The sequence below is a fragment of the Anopheles nili genome, chromosome 3, assembly GCF_943737925.1.
Source record: "Anopheles nili chromosome 3, idAnoNiliSN_F5_01, whole genome shotgun sequence".
Taxonomy (NCBI): domain Eukaryota; kingdom Metazoa; phylum Arthropoda; class Insecta; order Diptera; family Culicidae; genus Anopheles; species Anopheles nili.
The window spans coordinates 10,278,757-10,297,648 of NC_071292.1; the positions used below are offsets into that span (position 1 = coordinate 10,278,757).

General features: G+C 49.8%; 1 protein-coding gene across 1 annotated transcript; it reads right to left on the bottom strand.

The window, feature by feature from the left end:
* Window positions 1-14,275: 14,275 nt before the first annotated feature.
* On the bottom strand, window positions 14,276-15,063 carry LOC128725263 (uncharacterized). Its single transcript, XM_053818993.1, has 3 exons — window positions 14,961-15,063; window positions 14,785-14,871; window positions 14,276-14,706 (listed from the first exon to the last, which is right to left on the bottom strand). Exons 1-3 carry the CDS (start codon window positions 15,033-15,035, stop codon window positions 14,626-14,628), a joined length of 243 nt encoding a protein of 80 aa, XP_053674968.1. The 5' UTR covers window positions 15,036-15,063; the 3' UTR covers window positions 14,276-14,625.
* Window positions 15,064-18,892: the final 3,829 nt, after the last annotated feature.

Consider the following 18,892-nt stretch of genomic DNA (forward strand, 5'->3'; position numbering starts at 1 on the left):
CTGCTCTTTCTCATGCTCTCACTCTCTCTCTTGTTGGGCTTTTTTCCGCCACATCCAATGCAGCCGATGCTTCTTGCAAGAGGATCTCCACCAAAAGCTCCCTTTTTCCCAACGGCCAGATGGTGTCCTTCGCATCCATTTGGAGCTCGCTTTGGCTCTCGCTCTCCGCGATGCTCCGCGTGCGATGGAAAATCCTTCGGCAGGACGAGCGCGTCTTGACGGCCGCATCCCGTACGGGTACGGCTTCAGTCGAGTTTTGGTCGTTCCGGGCGTCGGAAAGGCGGCCCGTGCAACTCGTCCGCGTCCTTCCGGCAAACATCCGTGGCTCACAGCCCTTGCGCCCAGCCCAGCGGCGCTCGTCTCCCGTCCGGCGTGAGTTCTCTTGATTCCCTGCTCCTGCCTCGCACCTCGTGCAAACAATAGCCATCGAGTCGTGGGTGGGGGAAAACGAAAAAAAAAAACACCACCCGAGCCATCCCCAGATAACGGGCAGAACGAGTGTGTCCTTTCTTTCACCGGAGCTAGCGCTGCTGACCTCGTGACACTGGTGTCGAGCGTGTGTGTGTGTGTGTGTGTATGTGACCCATTCCCAGTTCCCCGTTCCTAGTTTCACGCTTTCTTTTCCACCCTCCACGGCTCACCTCTTTAAAGGCTTTCTAATCGCACGAGAGGCAAAATACCTTTAAAATTCGCTCTGCATCATCCATCGGTCGAGTGTTTGCGTGCGTGTGCTCGTGTGTGTGTGCGTGTGTGTGTGCTAGAACCAGACGACCCAAGGACAGCGGGATAGGGACTGGCACCACCTTCACCCTCCACCCTTTCCCTGTATGCCAGTTTATTGTCCCGCTCGGTTGTGTAATATAAGGTTTATATATCCATTCGTGTTCCCTTCCGAAGGTGCTGATCGATTCTGCTCTGCGGTGGAGCCGCCCCACCGTCACACGCACGTGCACGTGTGTTAAGGCCAACCCGTGTACGTGTGCCCGTGGGTGACAGTGCGTGTGTGTGTGTACGTGCCCCCCGTATGTGTGCCCATTTATCGGTCGTTGCGTTTGCGACACGGATTTCACGTCGAGCCGAGGCCCGAGCCAGGGATCATTAGTGGAAAAGTTCAGATACACTCCGTGTCCCTTTTGGCCCAGGGTAAAGGGTTCTGGCCAGCGCAGCCAGGGAGCGTTTTGTCCACCGTAATGCGAGACGGAAGCCCGCCAAAGTCCGCACGCTTGCTTGCGACGATCGAGCCGCGATAAATCAGCGAAGGTAAGTGTGTCTCGGTTCGGTTCGAAAGGGGGGAGAAGTAAATTAATTTATGCTAAACTAAGACCACAGACACAGCCCAGATGGCCCTTTTTGCCGACGGCACTAGCAAACCCTTACACGCTCGTATCGGCTGGCTGGAATTAGCTCCGCGTAAATCCAACCGTGTGGCTTTTCCTCCAGCTCGATAGCATCGAGGCACGAGCTGCTGTTGAATCACAAATTGTGCTGCAATCCGTGAACTATCGAGCGGCTCAGTTCCGAGTAGCATCCTGGCCCGGTGGAAAGCTCTGCGTTTGACATTTCGATCACTTCAGCAGCACCGAAAGCAAACTATCACTCGTCAACCGTACAACAAAAGCCAATGGTCTCTTCTTCTCTTTTTTTCTTTGCTTTACAATTCCCTCCCTGCCATGAATAATTCAATGAAAATCAAACACCCCAACAGTGATGAGCTTCCCCGCACAAAACGCGCCGCATATTGAAAGCAGACATGCAGATCTGGCCGGCTTCTGTGTCGGAAATTTGTTCAAACAAAATCACGCCCACCCGCGGCCTGCGGCAGCGAGAGTGATTAATGAACGTTTATTCTAAACGGCTTGGGGGCCCAAAAAACACTTGAAACACTGAACCGGTGACACACACACACACACGGTTTTTCACAAAGCCCAGCGCACAATGGGGCAGCATCATGTCCCGGGAAAAAGGTGCTCTCGCATCGATTTGGCCTGCGTCAAGTGGTTTTGGGACTCACTCTCGCCTCGGGGGCTCGGTTTGCTCCCTCAAGGACAATGGATGGAGCAAAACTTTGGTGCTAGGGGGGGCGGCAGGTGAAGGTAGACGGGGAACTAAGGATCGCAAACACACTCACCCACCCCTCCTAGCAAGGATACGCACACACACACACACACACACATACACACACTCACGTCTCCGGTTGGGATGAGAAAGTTGAAAAGCGATGGCACATGATAGCGATGGTGAATTGTCACCCCCTCAGGGAGGTGGAATTGGAGGGTTGTGTTTTACGTTCACGGTTGTCAGGACGGGGGTGGGGGCGGTAATGTTCCAAATTCTGTGAGCAGCGGGGGGAAGAGACCAAGCGATGAAAAACAAACTAAACAACATAAAATGCCTGTTCCACTGGCAAAAAGGCACACAAAAGATGGAAGCCAAAGAGCACAGAAAAAAAAAGCTATATAACGGAAGCTCCGTCTTTCGAGAAGCCCCGCGTGACATCTCGAAGTTTCGAGGAAAACGGAAAATGTCGAACATGTCTTTCACCTTTTGCTGCGAGGCACATGCCAGCGGGAAAAGCTCACCCACACCCACACACGCACTGACTAACCGGAACGCCACTTCGCTTGTTAATTTCTTCCCATTAACGCTTCCTGGCGCCCGAAAGACCTGCCGCGTTAAGGCACGGGGAAAAGGTGGAAAAGCATAAATCTTCTCTTACTCCACGACACACAAACACACTGCGGACGATTGGTGCGTTTTCCGGTCTTATCAGACGTGCGTATGGGAAGGTGAGCCGCGTAATTTTATTAGCAAAATCCTGTGCGTTGTTTATCCTCGTAAGGTCTTCTCCCTCCAAAGGGGGGTCACGATCGGGAGAGGCTTTCGGCCCTTAATGACTAACCATCCGGATGTTTGGACTGGCGAAACGCTCAAGATGCTTAATTGCGCCAGAGGCGATAGGTGGGAAATTTCTTCCGAATGCAACAGGCTATCTTTCAGGTGGTGATGTGGGTGATTGAAGAAAAGGTGGAGGAAAATAGCCTGCGGTTATGTTGCGGAAAAATCCGCCCCAAACGGCAAACAAACTCCACCCGCAAGGGGCCCACCGATTAATGTTGCGCACATATTTACCGACGGTTTTCCCAAGAAGAGTTGCCCGAAAACGAATGAAGCTGTTCTTTTTTTGGGGGTTCTTTTTTGCACCCCTTACTTCAATTGATCTTGATAGTTGGTTTGCCGATTGCGAGAGCATTTCCACGGGGGTAAATGGGAAAACTCTTTTTGTCTGGAAATGGAAAGCGACGACGGAGCGCAATCGTAAAAATGTGTATCAAATGTAAGATATTCAATTAGGGGTTGTTTAAAGGGATGCCCGGTTCTCTGCCTCTCTCACTCACACTCCCTGATTCGTTCGGGAAAAATTCTTAACACTAAGTAACGGGACCATTTCTTTGCCTGCGGCCAGGACACCAACCCCCCCTCCACCACACGGTCTCATACAGACACCCGCTCAGCCCATGGCAACAGGTTGTGTCATATTCAACAGCTTCTGCACTCGACAGCGTCTCTTGCAACCCCAGGGGTTGCTGTGGTTCGGAAAACGCTTGGATCGTTGCCAAGCGACGATTTGCTGCAAATCGAGATTCTAGCCCTTCGTACTACGAAACATTGTGTATGGAATTTCAGAGCCTCAGACAAAAAGCGGACCACCGTGCATTTGTTACATGGCGCTCGGTAATTAACTTGCCCCGATTGTGCGGCACGAATCTTGGCGCTGGGTAAGATGCCCTTTCGAAGGGCGTTCGTCCTTGGACGTGACAACCTCGACAAGCACGACGCAGTAGGCGTTGATGAAGCGAAACCCGTCATTCGACTCACCAACCGACTCTCCATGTAACGCCGCATCAGTAGCACATTTCGTCACATTTTCCGATCGTCGGCGAACGCAAATTAAATTGAAATACATTAACAGCGGATACGATCGCCCTCCCCAAGGGTATGGCCGCATTTCCAGGTGAGCGGGGAGGGGGGGGGGGGGGTGGAGCGAGAGAAATTTAATTGAAATTACTCCATTCATTACTCAAAACGCCCCACATGATTGGGCGTGGGCTTTTCCCTGTGCCACCCAAGCTGTCAGCCAGACAATGGCCGCGCACATGCAGTGGCGCTTTTCCACTCTCCCGAGGCGCGATGTGTGTGTGTGGGTGGGTGGGTGGATGGGTGGATGGGTGCATATACCGGGCACATAATTAAACATGCACAAGCACACGGTCGTATGCACGGGTTGCCACTTGCAAACTGACTGCGATTTGTCACCGTGTTTCCGGTAAAGGCGCGCCCATTCGAAGGATCGAACAGCGAAAGGGCTTAGCTCCTGCACACAACAATCGGGGCGGTGGCCGTCGGTGCCGGAACAGATCCGAGATTGGAACACCTGAAAATGGGCTCCTTTTGGTGCAAAAAAAAGAGGGTGGGAAAATAGCACAAAACAAAACCACCCCGAACCTGGCAGATCTTCACTCGGCTGGCAAAAGGCCAAGGCTAAATGTAGCCTGCCTCGGGAAGCACGGGAGTAAAGGCACCGGCAAGGATTGTTTGGTCCTCGGAATGGGAGACCTTTTAGGCACCCACAGTTCGCTTACCGAGCTTTCGATTACCGTGCGAGAATTTAACGATTTTGTCCTACGCGGAAAGCGCTGGTCCTGGGGATTCGAAGGAAACGGAAACGAGACCGTTGACAAGGGTGACGCCAAAGTGGGAATCGTGGGTTGGGTCGTCGGTTATGTAACGCTTTCGTTGACTTATGCTTTCCGCCGTATTTTATTTCACTCGAAACCGGCCTTTCCTTCGGCCCGGCTTCTACGAGGCCGTCGATTGCACGGTTGAGTGAAACATTTTTCCACTCCACGGTCGGGGGTTTTTCCTTTACCACCCACCATCAACATCCTGCTCGGTCATTTATCGGGAAAACGGTCCAACCGATGCCACTTGCCGCCAAGCTGTGAGGAAATGGCCGTGAGTGAGGCGAGCTATTGTCTCAATTTACGTTGACGGTAACGAGGAAAGAAAAGAGGGAACCCAATCCGTTCGCCGACGTCGATACCGATCTTTCGGCACTTCGGCCCCGTCCTCGTTGGGTCGTCTCCCAGCGGCCGGAAAACTCTCGAACATAACTCCAACGGTCCGCTTCCAAGAGCATCGGCTCGATGGCGCGACCGATCGCTTCCTTTTCCGCAAGGTCCTTCGGCTTGACGCCTTCTTTCCGAACGCCTGCTGGGTAAACACACTTGCTTAGTTTCACTTTAACAAGTGTCATCGTCGTGGTCGTCCGAAGCAGGCCTAACGACCCGCGTGCTCGTGGATCCGGCCGTGCGGGAAAAATCGGAGAAAACTCGAGCCCCTTGAACTCGAATCGATGAAATTAATCTGCGATGGTACGGCGGTATAGGACGGAACATCAACCCCCGTAGCTCCGTGGCCTACTTTCCATCCGTGCCCAGGGCCTGTGGTCCTCGCGGGTATTCCCTCGAGAGCAGGCTCGTATCCCGGCACCCGCTCGTATCCTTTTTATCCGCTAATCATCGGGCTCAATCAGCCCTTTTTCTGGACGCTCAGAGCGTACAGAGCAAACCCCAGTGAGCGCATACATTTCGCGGCCATGTGTCGTTTCCCACACGCCCTGGCACGCGCACGTGTGTGTATGTGTGCGGGTTCGAGTGTGTGTGCTTTATCGCAAATTCCACGCCTAATCAACTGATCAGCCGGATTGGGTGCCATTCGGATTCAGTTGGGCGTTTGATTCGATGTCAATCGGGATGAAAGCGAACCGAGTGTGTCTCATTAGCGCCGGTGGGTGGCACGTCCTGAACAGCCTACGAACGGCCCACGAGCGAAAATGCGAAAATTATGGCCACACATTTTGGGGCCCCGCTAATTGGCAGGCTTTCGGCTTGAGCGGTTCGGAGAGAATCGTTGGCTTACTTCTCGTTTCTTTCCTTGCTTACCTTGCTCTCGTGTTATTTACACCGAATTAGTTCGATGTCGGTTGCACGGATTAGGCATTGGCTGCTGGTTTTTCCGCGCCTTCCGGTAGGATGCGGGTATCACGCGTTGGTTTCCCAATAAAGTCACCATAAATCGTTGGGAAAAGATTGATCGATCTAGCAACGCCGAACGGAATGCCACTGATTTGCCGCATTGCAAGCAATCTGCTGTCCAGTGCGCCAGTAGGTGTCTTTCTGGTCGATTTTCCACTTCGAGGAAAAGCCAGTTTGCGTCACTCGAGATTCGGTGTCCCTTTTTGGGATAGCTGTTCGTGCAATGAAACACCAGAAAATCTACCCATTTTTTTAGCGCTCAGCCCATAGCAACAAGCAATCGATTCATGAACAGCATGAGGAAAATGTCAATTCGTAATTGCGAGAAAAACTCCCACTCACCACCATCTCTGTTTGCTACGTCCAAACGAAAAAAACAGCATCCCACGCAATTTAGCAACACACAAATAAATAAAACACATTAATTCACCTCGCTGAGTGAAATAAAATTTACACCGAAAAACACGTCAGCACGTGGATAGGAGGCACCGAAATGGTGCTTTCATTAACCTAATTAATCTTTGCCTCTCATTTATTGCACGCGTGCTGCCAGGTGGCAACGCGGTGACCCATAATGGCCATAATTCATCGGAACATGGTGCCGAAAGTTGGTGTTTGATAAAAAAAAAAACAAACCCCGCGCATCCCAATAATTGCGTTAAAACGAAAGGTCGCATGAATGTGCAGTGGGGCCTGTTCGAGATTTCCAATTCCACCACCTCCAGGAGAGTGTGCTTTCTTTTTTCATCAAAATTGAATCCCCGGACGCCTTTTTGCCCTCGAAAAAGCTTCTGTAAATGATTTCATTTGAAAAAAGCCCGATCGATGTAATGGAGCAAATAGAAAAATAATACTCAACCTTCACCGAACGGCTCACAATCAAAAAGCATTGCCTTCTCGGAATCCGCCCACAAAAAATAGCGACGCTACTTGCAGTAACTCATGCTCGATGTCGTTTCATTTCAGCTAAACACCACCGGCACCAGCAGCACCAGGCGTCTCCATAATCCTACCCCGCATGGCTTAGAGCCGGTGACGACGCTTTCGCACAAACCGAGCCCACCGAACCGTGCAGCCGCGAGATATCTTGCAGCCTGCCAGCAGTCACAACCCGCAACCTCAGAACCCATCGGCTTAACCGCTTAGCTTACGTGTACGTGTGTCCGTGTATGTGTGTGCGTGTGTTTGCGTGAATGAAAGTGAACCGAACCGTACAGCGGCTCGCATAACCTGGCGGTGGAAAACTGGAATCGGATCCGCACGGGACAGGACGATCGGGCGATCGAACCGGCGCACGGGACTAAGCCAACGGAACCCGACCGGTGGACATGTGCGCTAACGGAGCGTTCCATCAGCAACTAGACCTACCGTGGACATGAGTGTAAGTAGCCGCAGCCGGCAGTCGATTGGCCTTCCGTTCATTTCAGCGCGGAGGCGAGATTGTGTTTGCAAAATTATTCATCACTGTGCCGCTGCGCCTTCAATTATGTCGTCGGAATGGGCCGCGAACTAATTGGGTCACGGTACCTGGCATAAATGAAGAAAAGTTGAAGCCGGTCGGTCTATCCATCACAAATGAAACCAAACCCGGTGGGGGTGGCAACAAAAAGAAGCGCAAAAAGCACTTTCTTTTCCTTCCGGACCGGTTCGTCGAATCGCGCGCACGCAGCCACTGACGTTGGGGACGTACGCAGCCACCGTCAAGCTCACCGCTTGCTTCGATTAACGAACAAAGCTTTGCGCGCTGCTAAGGTCACGAAGTTAGGGCATGGTGCGGGAAATGCTTTTCTAATAAATTATGCTCAACATTTTTCGAGCTCCTGGAGCGCCGGTTGGTTGCCGGTTGTCGCGGAATTCACCGGCAACAGCACATTCCCGTCCCCGGGGCCGGGAAAATGTGTCGCAGTTTGAGCGGTTGTGAAGCGTGGCTCATAAAAAAGTAATGAACGAGGCACTTCTTGCAAACGTTTACGGTCGGTTTTGAATGGTTAGCGAGGGAGGTGGCAGGACGACGAGGGATCCTTCACCAGTACCCACACACCCGCAAAGTTTAATTTCTTCTGGGTTGTGTGATTTTTACGACCACACCCGGCAAACAGGGGCAGCAACCACCCTACGCGGCATGCTGGATATTTCGGTTGGGAATTTGGTTGATTCGGTATGGACAAGAAGCGTGAAGCTAATGGGCGTATGGAGTAAAAATGATAGCTAATGCCACGTACCGCGTAGCAAATTTGGCGCGATCCGGAAGCTGAAATGTGGCGTGATCGAGAGATAGGAGAAAACCAGGCCAGTAGTCCTGCAGGAGTTTATGAATATTTAACGAACGAACCCGTGCGAACGAACATGCCGAATGACCTTTACCGAGGCGACCTGCTTCTGTTTTCGCCATCCTCGACGTCTTTAACGTCGACAATCTTAAGGAAGAAATGTACCCAGGAAATGGAGTGCGACTTAAACGTGAACGATTTTTTCTTTCCTTCGTCGCTTTGTGGCAAAGCAAGTCTGTTTTTTGTAACACAAGTACTGACCCACACGAACTCAAAAAAAAAATATAACTACGAAGGGAACGTTTTTTCCCTCATCCTGATTCTCGATGTTTGCCTTTTCCGCTATCGCGTTCCGGCCGCTTCTTCAAGAGCATTAATTTGTGGTCGCTGTTGCGTCTAAATCGGATTTGCTTTCCTCTCTTGCCCGCGATGCGGAATTAACATTCGACGGTCAAATTGTGTACGGCCGCGGAATGCATAATTTATTCCGAAATTCGCCTGCCTGATGCGTTCCGCAAACACGGTAGCAGCCAGAAAAAGGTCGAACGAAAACGCACATAAACCATCACACCCTAGAAAGTGCCTTTTGCTGTTGTTGCTCGCACCGCGCTGTCCGCTGGACAATAGCCAAACGGTTTTTATTTATTTATATTTGCCAGCGCTATCGTGCAACATAAATCAATTCATTCCGGGGGTGTCTTCGGGAGCTTTTCATAGAATCGAGCATCTTTCGGCTAGTGCCAACACCCTAAAAAGAGAGCTGTGAGCATTTCTAATGGAGTTTTAATACAACCGAGCATCTAACTGGTAGGGAAATTTTATTATAATAAAACCTTCCCAACAGGAATTTTTCACTTACCGCTTTTCGTTTAATGCTTTCCAAAGTAAAACACCGTTTCCGCTGCCTAGGGACCACTCAATTATGCTGTCCCTCGGGGGCTTTAGGGACACTCACGCAACGTCCGTTTTCCACCTCATCGATGCGCGTCCGTACCGGCGCCTCGGAGCGTGAAAAATCAAACAGCAAATTGTTCCGGGTGCGGTGGGAGGCCGCCCTGGGTCGCTCGCAAAATGGCACCCACCCAGCACAATCCGGCCCGGTGTCCCATGTAAACAAAATTATCGGGATTACAATTTCCGAACAAATGCAAAACGAAGCCGTCGGCCCGAGCGAGACAGAGAAGGATGTTAGTATCTTGTTCCGGTGAATTTTACATGAATCGTGGGGTGGGAAAATGCCTACAGGCAGGCCTCCGTATGGCAACAAAAAGAAGCAAAAAAAAAACAAGGAACGGAAGCTAGAGACGAAACGAGCCGAAAAGATTTACTTCAACAGCTACATTGAATGGAAGCAAGAAGGAAGAGTAAAAAAAATGACGCCCAACAACGGAGCGCCCTACAATGGAACGCGATTTTCGATGCTTTGTGCCGGTCGCGCTTATTTTGTATTTATTCATCAGGCATTCATCCGGCAAACACCCAACGGGAATGGTGCGCCATGTCAACCATTGAATGATTAATTTTCAATGGAATTTTAAGACGCAACAATACCGAATTCTTGCCCGCTTGCCCTCGTGAAGCGAACGCGAAGATAAAACAACCGCTTCTAGCAAGGAGGCTCGTTTTAATTGACATTTCTGCGTTTTTCGGATAGGTTGAAAATCACATCGAACGCTGCGTTATTCTGTTTGCATTTTCTCGAGAGCACGTGGTACAGAAACTCGGCGTGGCCCACTAGATGGCGCTGGTGTAATCAAATCATCGCCATTTTCCACCGTCCGGTGGTCAATGAACACTTGATTGACGCCATCAAATGGATAGTCATGATGGCGGCATCCTTGGCTGTTGCTTTTCCCAAAGAAATCAGATACAAATTCAATTCCAAAAAGCCAAATTAACTTACATCGAGATACATCCGCCCGATCGAACGCACGCCTTTTAAGCCCTGCCAATCTCAAACGCAATAGCGATTCGATCGTACACGACTTTATGTCCTGTTGGCTTGGACACGGTGCAAAACAAGCAGTCCTTTCGTTACTGCCTCAACTGGCTCTTCTTCTGCAAGCCGACAACCGTCGCACGCAAATGTTATCCGCTCTGTTTCAATTTCGAGCACACGCCGTGGCCGATGGAATGTCCTTTGGGGCGCTTCACGGCCGGCTGTTGCCCGCCATCGCCGATAATGTTATCAACCGAAACCGGCAGAAGCTGCATTGATTTTACAATAAGCTCTCCCTACGCCACCGACAGGCGGCGATGGAATTCATCCCTTTTTTTTTGCTTCGCAGGACGATGGAAGGAGGATTTTCCGCTTTTTTCTTCTTCTACGCTGGTGCTGCTCGTAATACCTTTCAAGTTCGAGCGGGTCCTTCGGGTTTTTTTCCCTCACGTCCATTTTGGGCGATCCCACGCATTTCGGCACTCAACATTTTTTTTTCGTTTTCTCTTGAACTTCTTTGCCCTTCACCCCCGTCCTAGGGGTTGACATGGAAATCCCGGCCCACAATAACCCCAGCATGCTACCGCGCATAAGGGCGCACCTGTTCGTTCCACGGAAAAAGGCCACCCCGGGAAGGGTGGCTGTGAGCCGCCAAAGGTGCAAGGTGTCTGCCGGTAGTTTCGGCGTGAAACCTTTCAGCATAAATCACGCCCCACGGGGCGCCCACCCTACCGGAACTGGGCCGAAGGAGACGAATTCCGGAAATGCGAGCGGAGGATGCAAAAAAAAGATGCTGTATACTCACCGAATCAGCACAAGGACGTCGCGGATTCACGCAGAAGTGGCGTTCGTTGAGGAGTGGGTTATATTTTTTTCAGCTTTTCATTTGACTTTTCGATCCGCTACCAAAAGCGAATCTCATCCCCTGGCATCGCAGCCAACAGCGTCGTGGAGTAACATTTTTCTCGCGGGACGGGTTTTCTTTTTCCCTCCGTTTTCCTTCGAAATTCACCCACCTCAACCGGAAGCCCGTCACGCAATGAAAATGCACGCATTTTATTTTCTCGCTCTCTTTCTATCGTTCGAGGCGACGCTGGCAATAAAAACGGACAGATAAAAAAAAACATCCCACACTGGTCCATATTACGCTCTTCGCATGAATATATAAACATCGTCGTATGTATTTTTGTGCGGCGCTTCCGGAGACGATCGAGAATCGATTCTCGATGGGTGGGGGCTGGGAGATCAACCTCGAGATTGGGTGGTGAAAAGGACGGGACCAACAGGGACACGGATGAAATCGGTATACCTCCAATCCGGGCGAAATTGAATAAAAAGATTTATGCTCACCGACCGGCGTCTCGAGGCCGCGAAGCGTGGTGAAACTTTTCACACACAAAAGCCCGCCATGAATGGTGGATGGAAGGAAGGAGGAGGGAGGAGGGGGAGACCCGCCAAAGGACACCGTGTGGCGTCCTTCGTAACGCTACCATACGAAAGGCGATCCCGAACACGCGGCGTAGGTGGGCAGGTTCGCAAATCGAGTGTGCGAATGTGTGGGCAAATCCCTCCCCTGGGACACCTGGGTGGTGGATTGGATAGCATCCGGTCGCGTGGGAGGGAAAATCTCATCCCTCGCGGTTGCGATGTGTCATTAAAATATTACCCAATCCCGGGCAGCCTTGGAAACCGCAGCGTGGTCGAATTGCGGACCAATTTTTTTTATTATATTTTTTCCCCCAACCAAGCAGGCTTTGCGTTTTCCATTTTCCGCTGGATTACGTGTCCTGTCGAGGCACCGGCATCAATGGTCAAGCTCCCATTAAAACGTTACCCGTGCGTGTGTGGGTGTGTGAGAGTGCGTGTGTGAAGGATTGGAAATCCGAGAATTTCCCCGAGATTACCGAGCGTGATTAGAGGGAATGTCTTTCTCGAACGGGTCTGGATTCTCGATGGCAGTAATACTCCCTCCTTCACACACACACACACACGAACACCGCCATTAAACACCTTCCGATCGTGCCCCAAACACCCCGTCCCCTTTTCCCCACGGATCGCCCAGGGAATTTGTGTCAGGGTCCGGTGAACCATAATCGGAGGCCCGTTGGATTGCGTTTTCCGAACAGCTTCCACCGTTCCTCGACAGAGGGCCCCGTTCCTCGTTATTGCTGACGCGTCACGTTCGGATGTCCGATTTTATGGCCACCTTCTACACCCACCCACCCTCCCCTTACTCCCACCCCAACCGGATCTAGTGTACTTGATGGCTCGATCCCTGACGAGCGGTTCGGTAATGGCCTATCGAGCAAGTGGTCGAGCAGGGCGCTAAAGAAAGGATCCGTATCCTTGGCACAGGGTGGCAGGACGAGCCGTTGTTGATGGACACAGACGGGCCCAGGAAGCCCACGATCAACCGTACGACGTGCCGCAGCCGGTGCCCATCTTCTAACCTACGTTCCATCCAGGATCGTTTCAAGGACACCCGGCCTCGGGTTTTCCTTATTGCTCTTTTTTTTTTGTTGCTCTCTCTCTCTCTCTCTCTCTCATCTCTCTCTTTATCGCTCTTCTCAAGGAGGGGGAAAACTTTCTTGCTTCCGAATATGAACTCGGTCACTTCGCGCGCCTTTACCCGAGCGCGTTTGTTTGTGTTGCTCTCACGTACAGCATAATATTCTTCACGCGCGCACACATACCCCCCCCCCCCACACACACACACACATACAGATTCGCACAATCCACGGTCCGAGACGGTTATTGCTTTTCCTTCCGCTTCACTGCTCCTTCCCGGGGGCAGTTCTTTCTGCGGGTGGAGAAGGCGCAACGCAAGTGCCCTCGAAATCGGAAGCGAACAGATCCTGTCCGGTGGCTTCCATGCCTCCCTCATGTCCTGCTCGTGACCCTTGGGGCCCTCCTTGGACGGTGGTTTCCCTCAAATGGCTCAATGACAAAACACGGCCCACGGATCCCGGAGTGGCAATTATGCAATGTTCTCGTGCGTTTTTCTTTCTTTTTTCTCGCTCTCAACGCCATGGGTTTTTCTTCGTTTTGTTTGCCTTCTTGTTTTCCCGTTATGCAGCAACCATCCGCTCGCCGAATCCCGCCGTTGGTGGGTTTCTTATTCTACTTATTCCGACCAGCGGAGGGTGCTTTTTTGCTTTCAATTTTTCACAACCCCCGGGGTCGGGTATCGTACGCGCCTCGAGTTTTCCACCCATTTTCCGCAGCCATTCAAAGCTCTCACTGTTCTTTTTGGTGCTTCCCCTTGCCGCTTTCTTCGTTTTCTTTCACTTCCCCACCCACACCGTGCGGAAAGACGACGTCAACAATGCGCGAAGAGCCCCATGGCAAGTGGTCCTTCTAATCTTGCCACCCACCCGGTGGGCCGATGGGGATGGGGTGGCAGATTTTCCGCGTTAATGAACATTTCATTCCGCAAAAGATGATGACCTTTCAGCGGCAGAGTGCTTTCGTTTGCGAGTGTTTCGCGTGCGCGCGCGTGCCCTTCTGGTGTTCAAGTGCATTTATGGTTGTTTTTATTTTTCGGTTTGCTGTTTAATGTTGCCCACCCTTTTTTCCCATCCCCGAGCACGATTCCCATCTACGAGCAACCATGAGAGCGATTAGCCCTCAATTAGCTTTAAAGCGAGCAGATTAAGTGAATCAACCCTCGGCTTCGGCTCGAAATGCTTTCATCGGGCGGTGATAAATGAGAGCCAGAGCTTTTGGAAATCGAACTAGCTGTGGCTCCTGACCGGGGCCATTAACTGAGGCAATTTGGGGCCATGCGTACGGTCACGTTGGATATAATGATCAAAATTTTGTGCCGATGATTAATTGCTCGCGATTAGGAAGTGATAAATACCAGCATGGGTTGATTCTGAAACCGAGAGGTGGTGCGAACACGATTTCTGGCAGATCTAACATCGGTGTAAGACTCAACGGGGTATACGGTGTATCAAAAGTTCAGCTCGGAGGGTTTCAATCACGATACGAAACCGAATCAGACGATTTATTTAGACTTTATATGCTACACTGTGGCTCAGGAGAAATCCAATCTTGATGACAATTAATTGTTCACAACATTTTACATCTAATGCGAGTCTCAATTGTCGCTTGATTTGGTGAAACATTGTTTGCTCCTGCAGCTAGTAGCTCGTATCTTCACAATAATGAAGCTATTTTTGTAAAAACTTTATTTAGTTACGCCGTCTAGCTCGACTCTTCCTTCCTTTTAAAAGGCCACTCAAGCAAATTCTATCAGCAAAAGTGTATTCATTCCTTCACCAACTCTTTCTGACAGCCGAAGCCATCTCAAGGTTCATCACAAGAAACACTCCGTAATGTACGAGGACACGCACCGGCCAAACCTTCGGCTGCAGTCCGCGCAGCTTCTGATGCTGATCTGAAAGTACGCAAAAGAAAAAGCACCCTCGTTCAATACACCACAACGCCAGAAGCTTTCGACCGCCTAACGGTTTACCTGCCCATCGCAAGAGACTCCCTTTCGCATGCTACCATAGCCACAGGATCGTGCGCCAATACTTCTACACCGCGCGCAAGTCGACGCCTGTAAGTGGAAGGGTGCACAAAAAAAAGCAGCAAGGACATAGGTTAGTGTAAAGATACGACAACGAACGGCAGAACTCTTGCACTCACGTAAGTGAAAACCAAGGCATCGGCAATGGTGGCCGAGCAGAGCAACACGACCAGTAGAATGCACGCTTGCTTCATCTTGCGCTAAATCGATCGCAAAACCGGTAATGATGGAGCTCGGTACCGCGTGGGCAGCGTTTTATATGCCTACGCCTGGGGCGCGTGCGTCATCCGAGTCCAGGAAGGGGATGCCCGAGCCCTACGGAAGTTCTTTATCACGCCTGCCAGTGGCTGGCGGGGATTTTTATTTACTTCCTCTTAGCCCACACCAGCTGAATTAACCGCACTTTGCCGCCAGGCTAAAAGCAAGCGGAACATCTTTACAATGTCATGGCCTACTTCGCGTCACCTTCAAGGCCAACTGAGCAGGGTGTCATCATCTTATCAGCTCGTACGGACACTTTTTGCCACTTGCAAACCCCACTCGACCACCGTGTTTCGATGTTTAATTTACCCCCGATTGTAGAGCAAACTTGTTTACGAGGAGAACGGTGACACTTTCAACACCTCTACCAGGGCCACCGAAACTCGCGCACACCCACGATAAGCGGGTGTGAAAGTTTTCCCAAACAGTGATATTAATTTACTGCAAACGGCAACGCGACGACCACCCACTGGGCCCACTGGGTTGTGGTTTCGCGTTTCCTGTCACCGACGCGTGTGACAAGCGTCGTGTTTCTTCGAGCGAAAGGATCGATTTCGAGGCGATTTTCCAGCGCGCGCGCAAGGACAGCTCGTTAAGGGACGTCACTGTCGGTGTTGCGAATGCGGAGAATGGATTTTCTTTTCCCGTGCGAGCGACAGTTAGTTGTTGGAAAATAAATTCACCCAGCGCTTGTACGTCTTTTTCTGTTCACCGCTGGCCCGCAAGGGTGAAAACCACCCCTTACAACAGCATCCTTCCTAACCGCCCCGGCGAAGGTCGAAGGGTTTGCAATTATTTTCGTATCAACAGCGACCATCCGGGACCCATCTGGGACCCATCCGTTCGGTCGGTGACATCGCTCCCTTTCTCCGCGGTGCATAACCCGAGCCTGCCGAGGTCGAGAGGTGGGCACGATAAATAAACAGCCGAGTGGACGAGTTTTCCCGTCCCATTTGCGGTAACGGGCAACCGGCACGGAACGGATATTCACCATTAAATGGTTCACGCGTGCAGTCACGCTATCTCGCGGTGGCACGAAACGGAGACTCACGGAGAGGGTTCCGAGAGAAACTTATCGTTCTTTATATCGTAGGTGGTTGACTTAATTGAACGGCGCAATTAATATCCCCACCGTCAACCCGACAAGGTGGGGTTGTTTCGCGCCACCCACCTAAAGAGGGGGCCCATTTTGCTGTAACACAAACACGAAACAATTGGCCGCGCAACGGAGAGATCTTCCAGCCCTCGCCAACACAGCGTAGTTCGTGTTTGTGCAGTTGGTTGACTTGTTCGGATACATCTGAGGGAATTGCGAGCTGTTTTGGAGCGGTTTGAAGCCATTATACACTTTTTGAAACCGTTTATTACAATACACGCTAATCCGAGGCTCCGTTACATCATGTAGCATCCCTCCTTGGGGCTGGTCAGAAACAATCCTGCTCGCTTTTTGCACTGGTACTGGTTTTCCAAGAACTGTTGGGGACCAAACCGTAGCATAAGTGAGTGAACAAATATAAATAAACAAAAGAACACATTTAACTCACCAAGCCATTGCACTGGACGTAGGTACGAGAAACGGACGTGCACGATGAGAGCGAACCATACCTGCGGCACATTGAACAGGAGCGAACCTACTCAAACCACGAGCGAGAGATGGAGATAATTTTCGTTTTTCCACTCACAGAAATTCACATTTTCCGCAGGGAATACTTACGAAAATGGGTATAGATGCATCCGCGTCCGTGTGCATGACGAAACAGCTCGCCAACACCAACGCCAGCAGGGCACAAAGCACACGGGATTTCATGGCACGGCCGATTCGGAAGGAGTCTTTTTTCACTACTGAATCTCCGTTTTTGACCAAACCAACCTAAATAGAAGATTTTGGCCCCTTCGTTATCGGTGTTGATTCAGTTGGTTTAAGCTTCCGTCTCTCTTGGTCCTACTAACATTTCCACGAGTTATCTGGTTGATACCTTGTCTTGTGCAAAGCGTAACGTTTTTGGAACTCAAAGAAAAAAAATAATTTCATCGAAAGGAAAACAGTTTGATTTCAGTTTTTTTTTTCTAAAATGCCAACATTGCAGAACTGATCTCAAAAGTTGCATAATGAAAATTTTAAGGTATACATTTGAATCAAGTACAAATCAACACTTTCTGTAGAGCTCTTATCACTTCTGTAAAGGCTATTGATAATCTGAGAAAAACTAAAACATAAAGGCGAGTTGTGATATTTTTTAGCAAATCTGCTGCAACAGTGGAGTTTTTTTTTCTTTCATTTGCCTACAGTATTCCTAGTGCAATGGTTTCAGTTATTCCGTTCCGAATGTTTTTCTCGAGCCGAGCCTTGAAAATGGAAATGAATGTTCGTTCAAATGTAGGCAATTGAAACTTCAAAAACTAGCTGTTTTTTGGCTCTGTTGTTTTATTTTTAATCCAGATTTTTTTCAGACTCTCAAAGAGTCCGTTGGCGCCCAGCCAGGAGCTGATTTGGAACGGTGAATGGTGATGCACAGCACAATCACAAATAACACTCCGTAACGTAGCGGGATTTACAGGATGCGCATTGCGAGCAGTCTTTAATAACGGTCTGGAAATATACGTTTATGCTTTCATTTCATCGCCACACAGAGCGCCTACTAACTCACCTGTCCCTCGCAGTATACGCCCTTGCTGGACATGTACGCATAGTTGCATTTCTTCGCTCTCACGCTCATGCATCTGGAGCAAGTTGGCGCCTGTGAAACGTGAACGGAAGTAGACAATTTTACCGGCTTTCAATATCAGCAACCTTAAGGCTTAACTCACATAAACGAAAAACAACGCATCCGCCATGGCGAACGAACAGAGCAGCACAGCTAGAACGATGCCCAACAGTTTCATTTTGGAACACGTGGCGTTTTACCGAGCAATGGTTTCAAATTAAATGATACAAGCCGCATCGCACTCGTTTCTGCTTTTATACTGCATCCTCATTGCATTTCCACTTCCGGCATTCGGCATCACCTACATTTGCTACACATTTTTGAAAATTGATTCACGAGTAGAAAAGGTTTGATTTGCCGTTTTGTTGGTAAATTTTGTTGTTAGTTTGCCATCTAGCCAGTTGTGCAAACAATAAAAAGTAATCAAAATAGGGTTTCCACGTTTAATTTCCTTAACAGCATTGCAACGAGAAGCAGTTACATGCAGTCCTTCAAGAAGGAATAAGGTTGGTTAGACGAGCTTTTTTAGTGTGCCCGAGAAGTCGTTGTTATGAGAAAGGTACGCGAAAATTCATTATAAAATAAGTAGAAGGTTTCAACCTTCATTCGTAGGCCCCATTGTAAACAATACGAAAAGATCATTTATCAGACATTTCATTAGGCCTATTTCACACTTTACCGTGTACGCGTTTCTCACAGTAATTAGTTGAAGACTGGAAGAGAAATATTCCTTTTCCAAATACCTCGCTTTGAGAAACTGTTACACCAATGTATCAAACGAGACTACCAGAGCTGGAGTTATTTTTCTGACCACAAAAAGGCCGATGTAGCCCTTTTCGTATACTTTTTCACAATTAATGCGATTCGGAACCCTAAAACCAATCCAACAATACATACACTGCTCATTTTTTATTCAACTCACAAGAAGTACACATTAAATTACACCACGACAGTGCTCTAGAAATAAACCCACACATCGCGCCGTGTAGATTTATGATTGTCAAAAAGAATCAGTCAAGAAGTATGTAGAAATATAAAAAAAAATGAAAAAAGTTCAGCAATAAGAAAATGATATTAAAAACGGA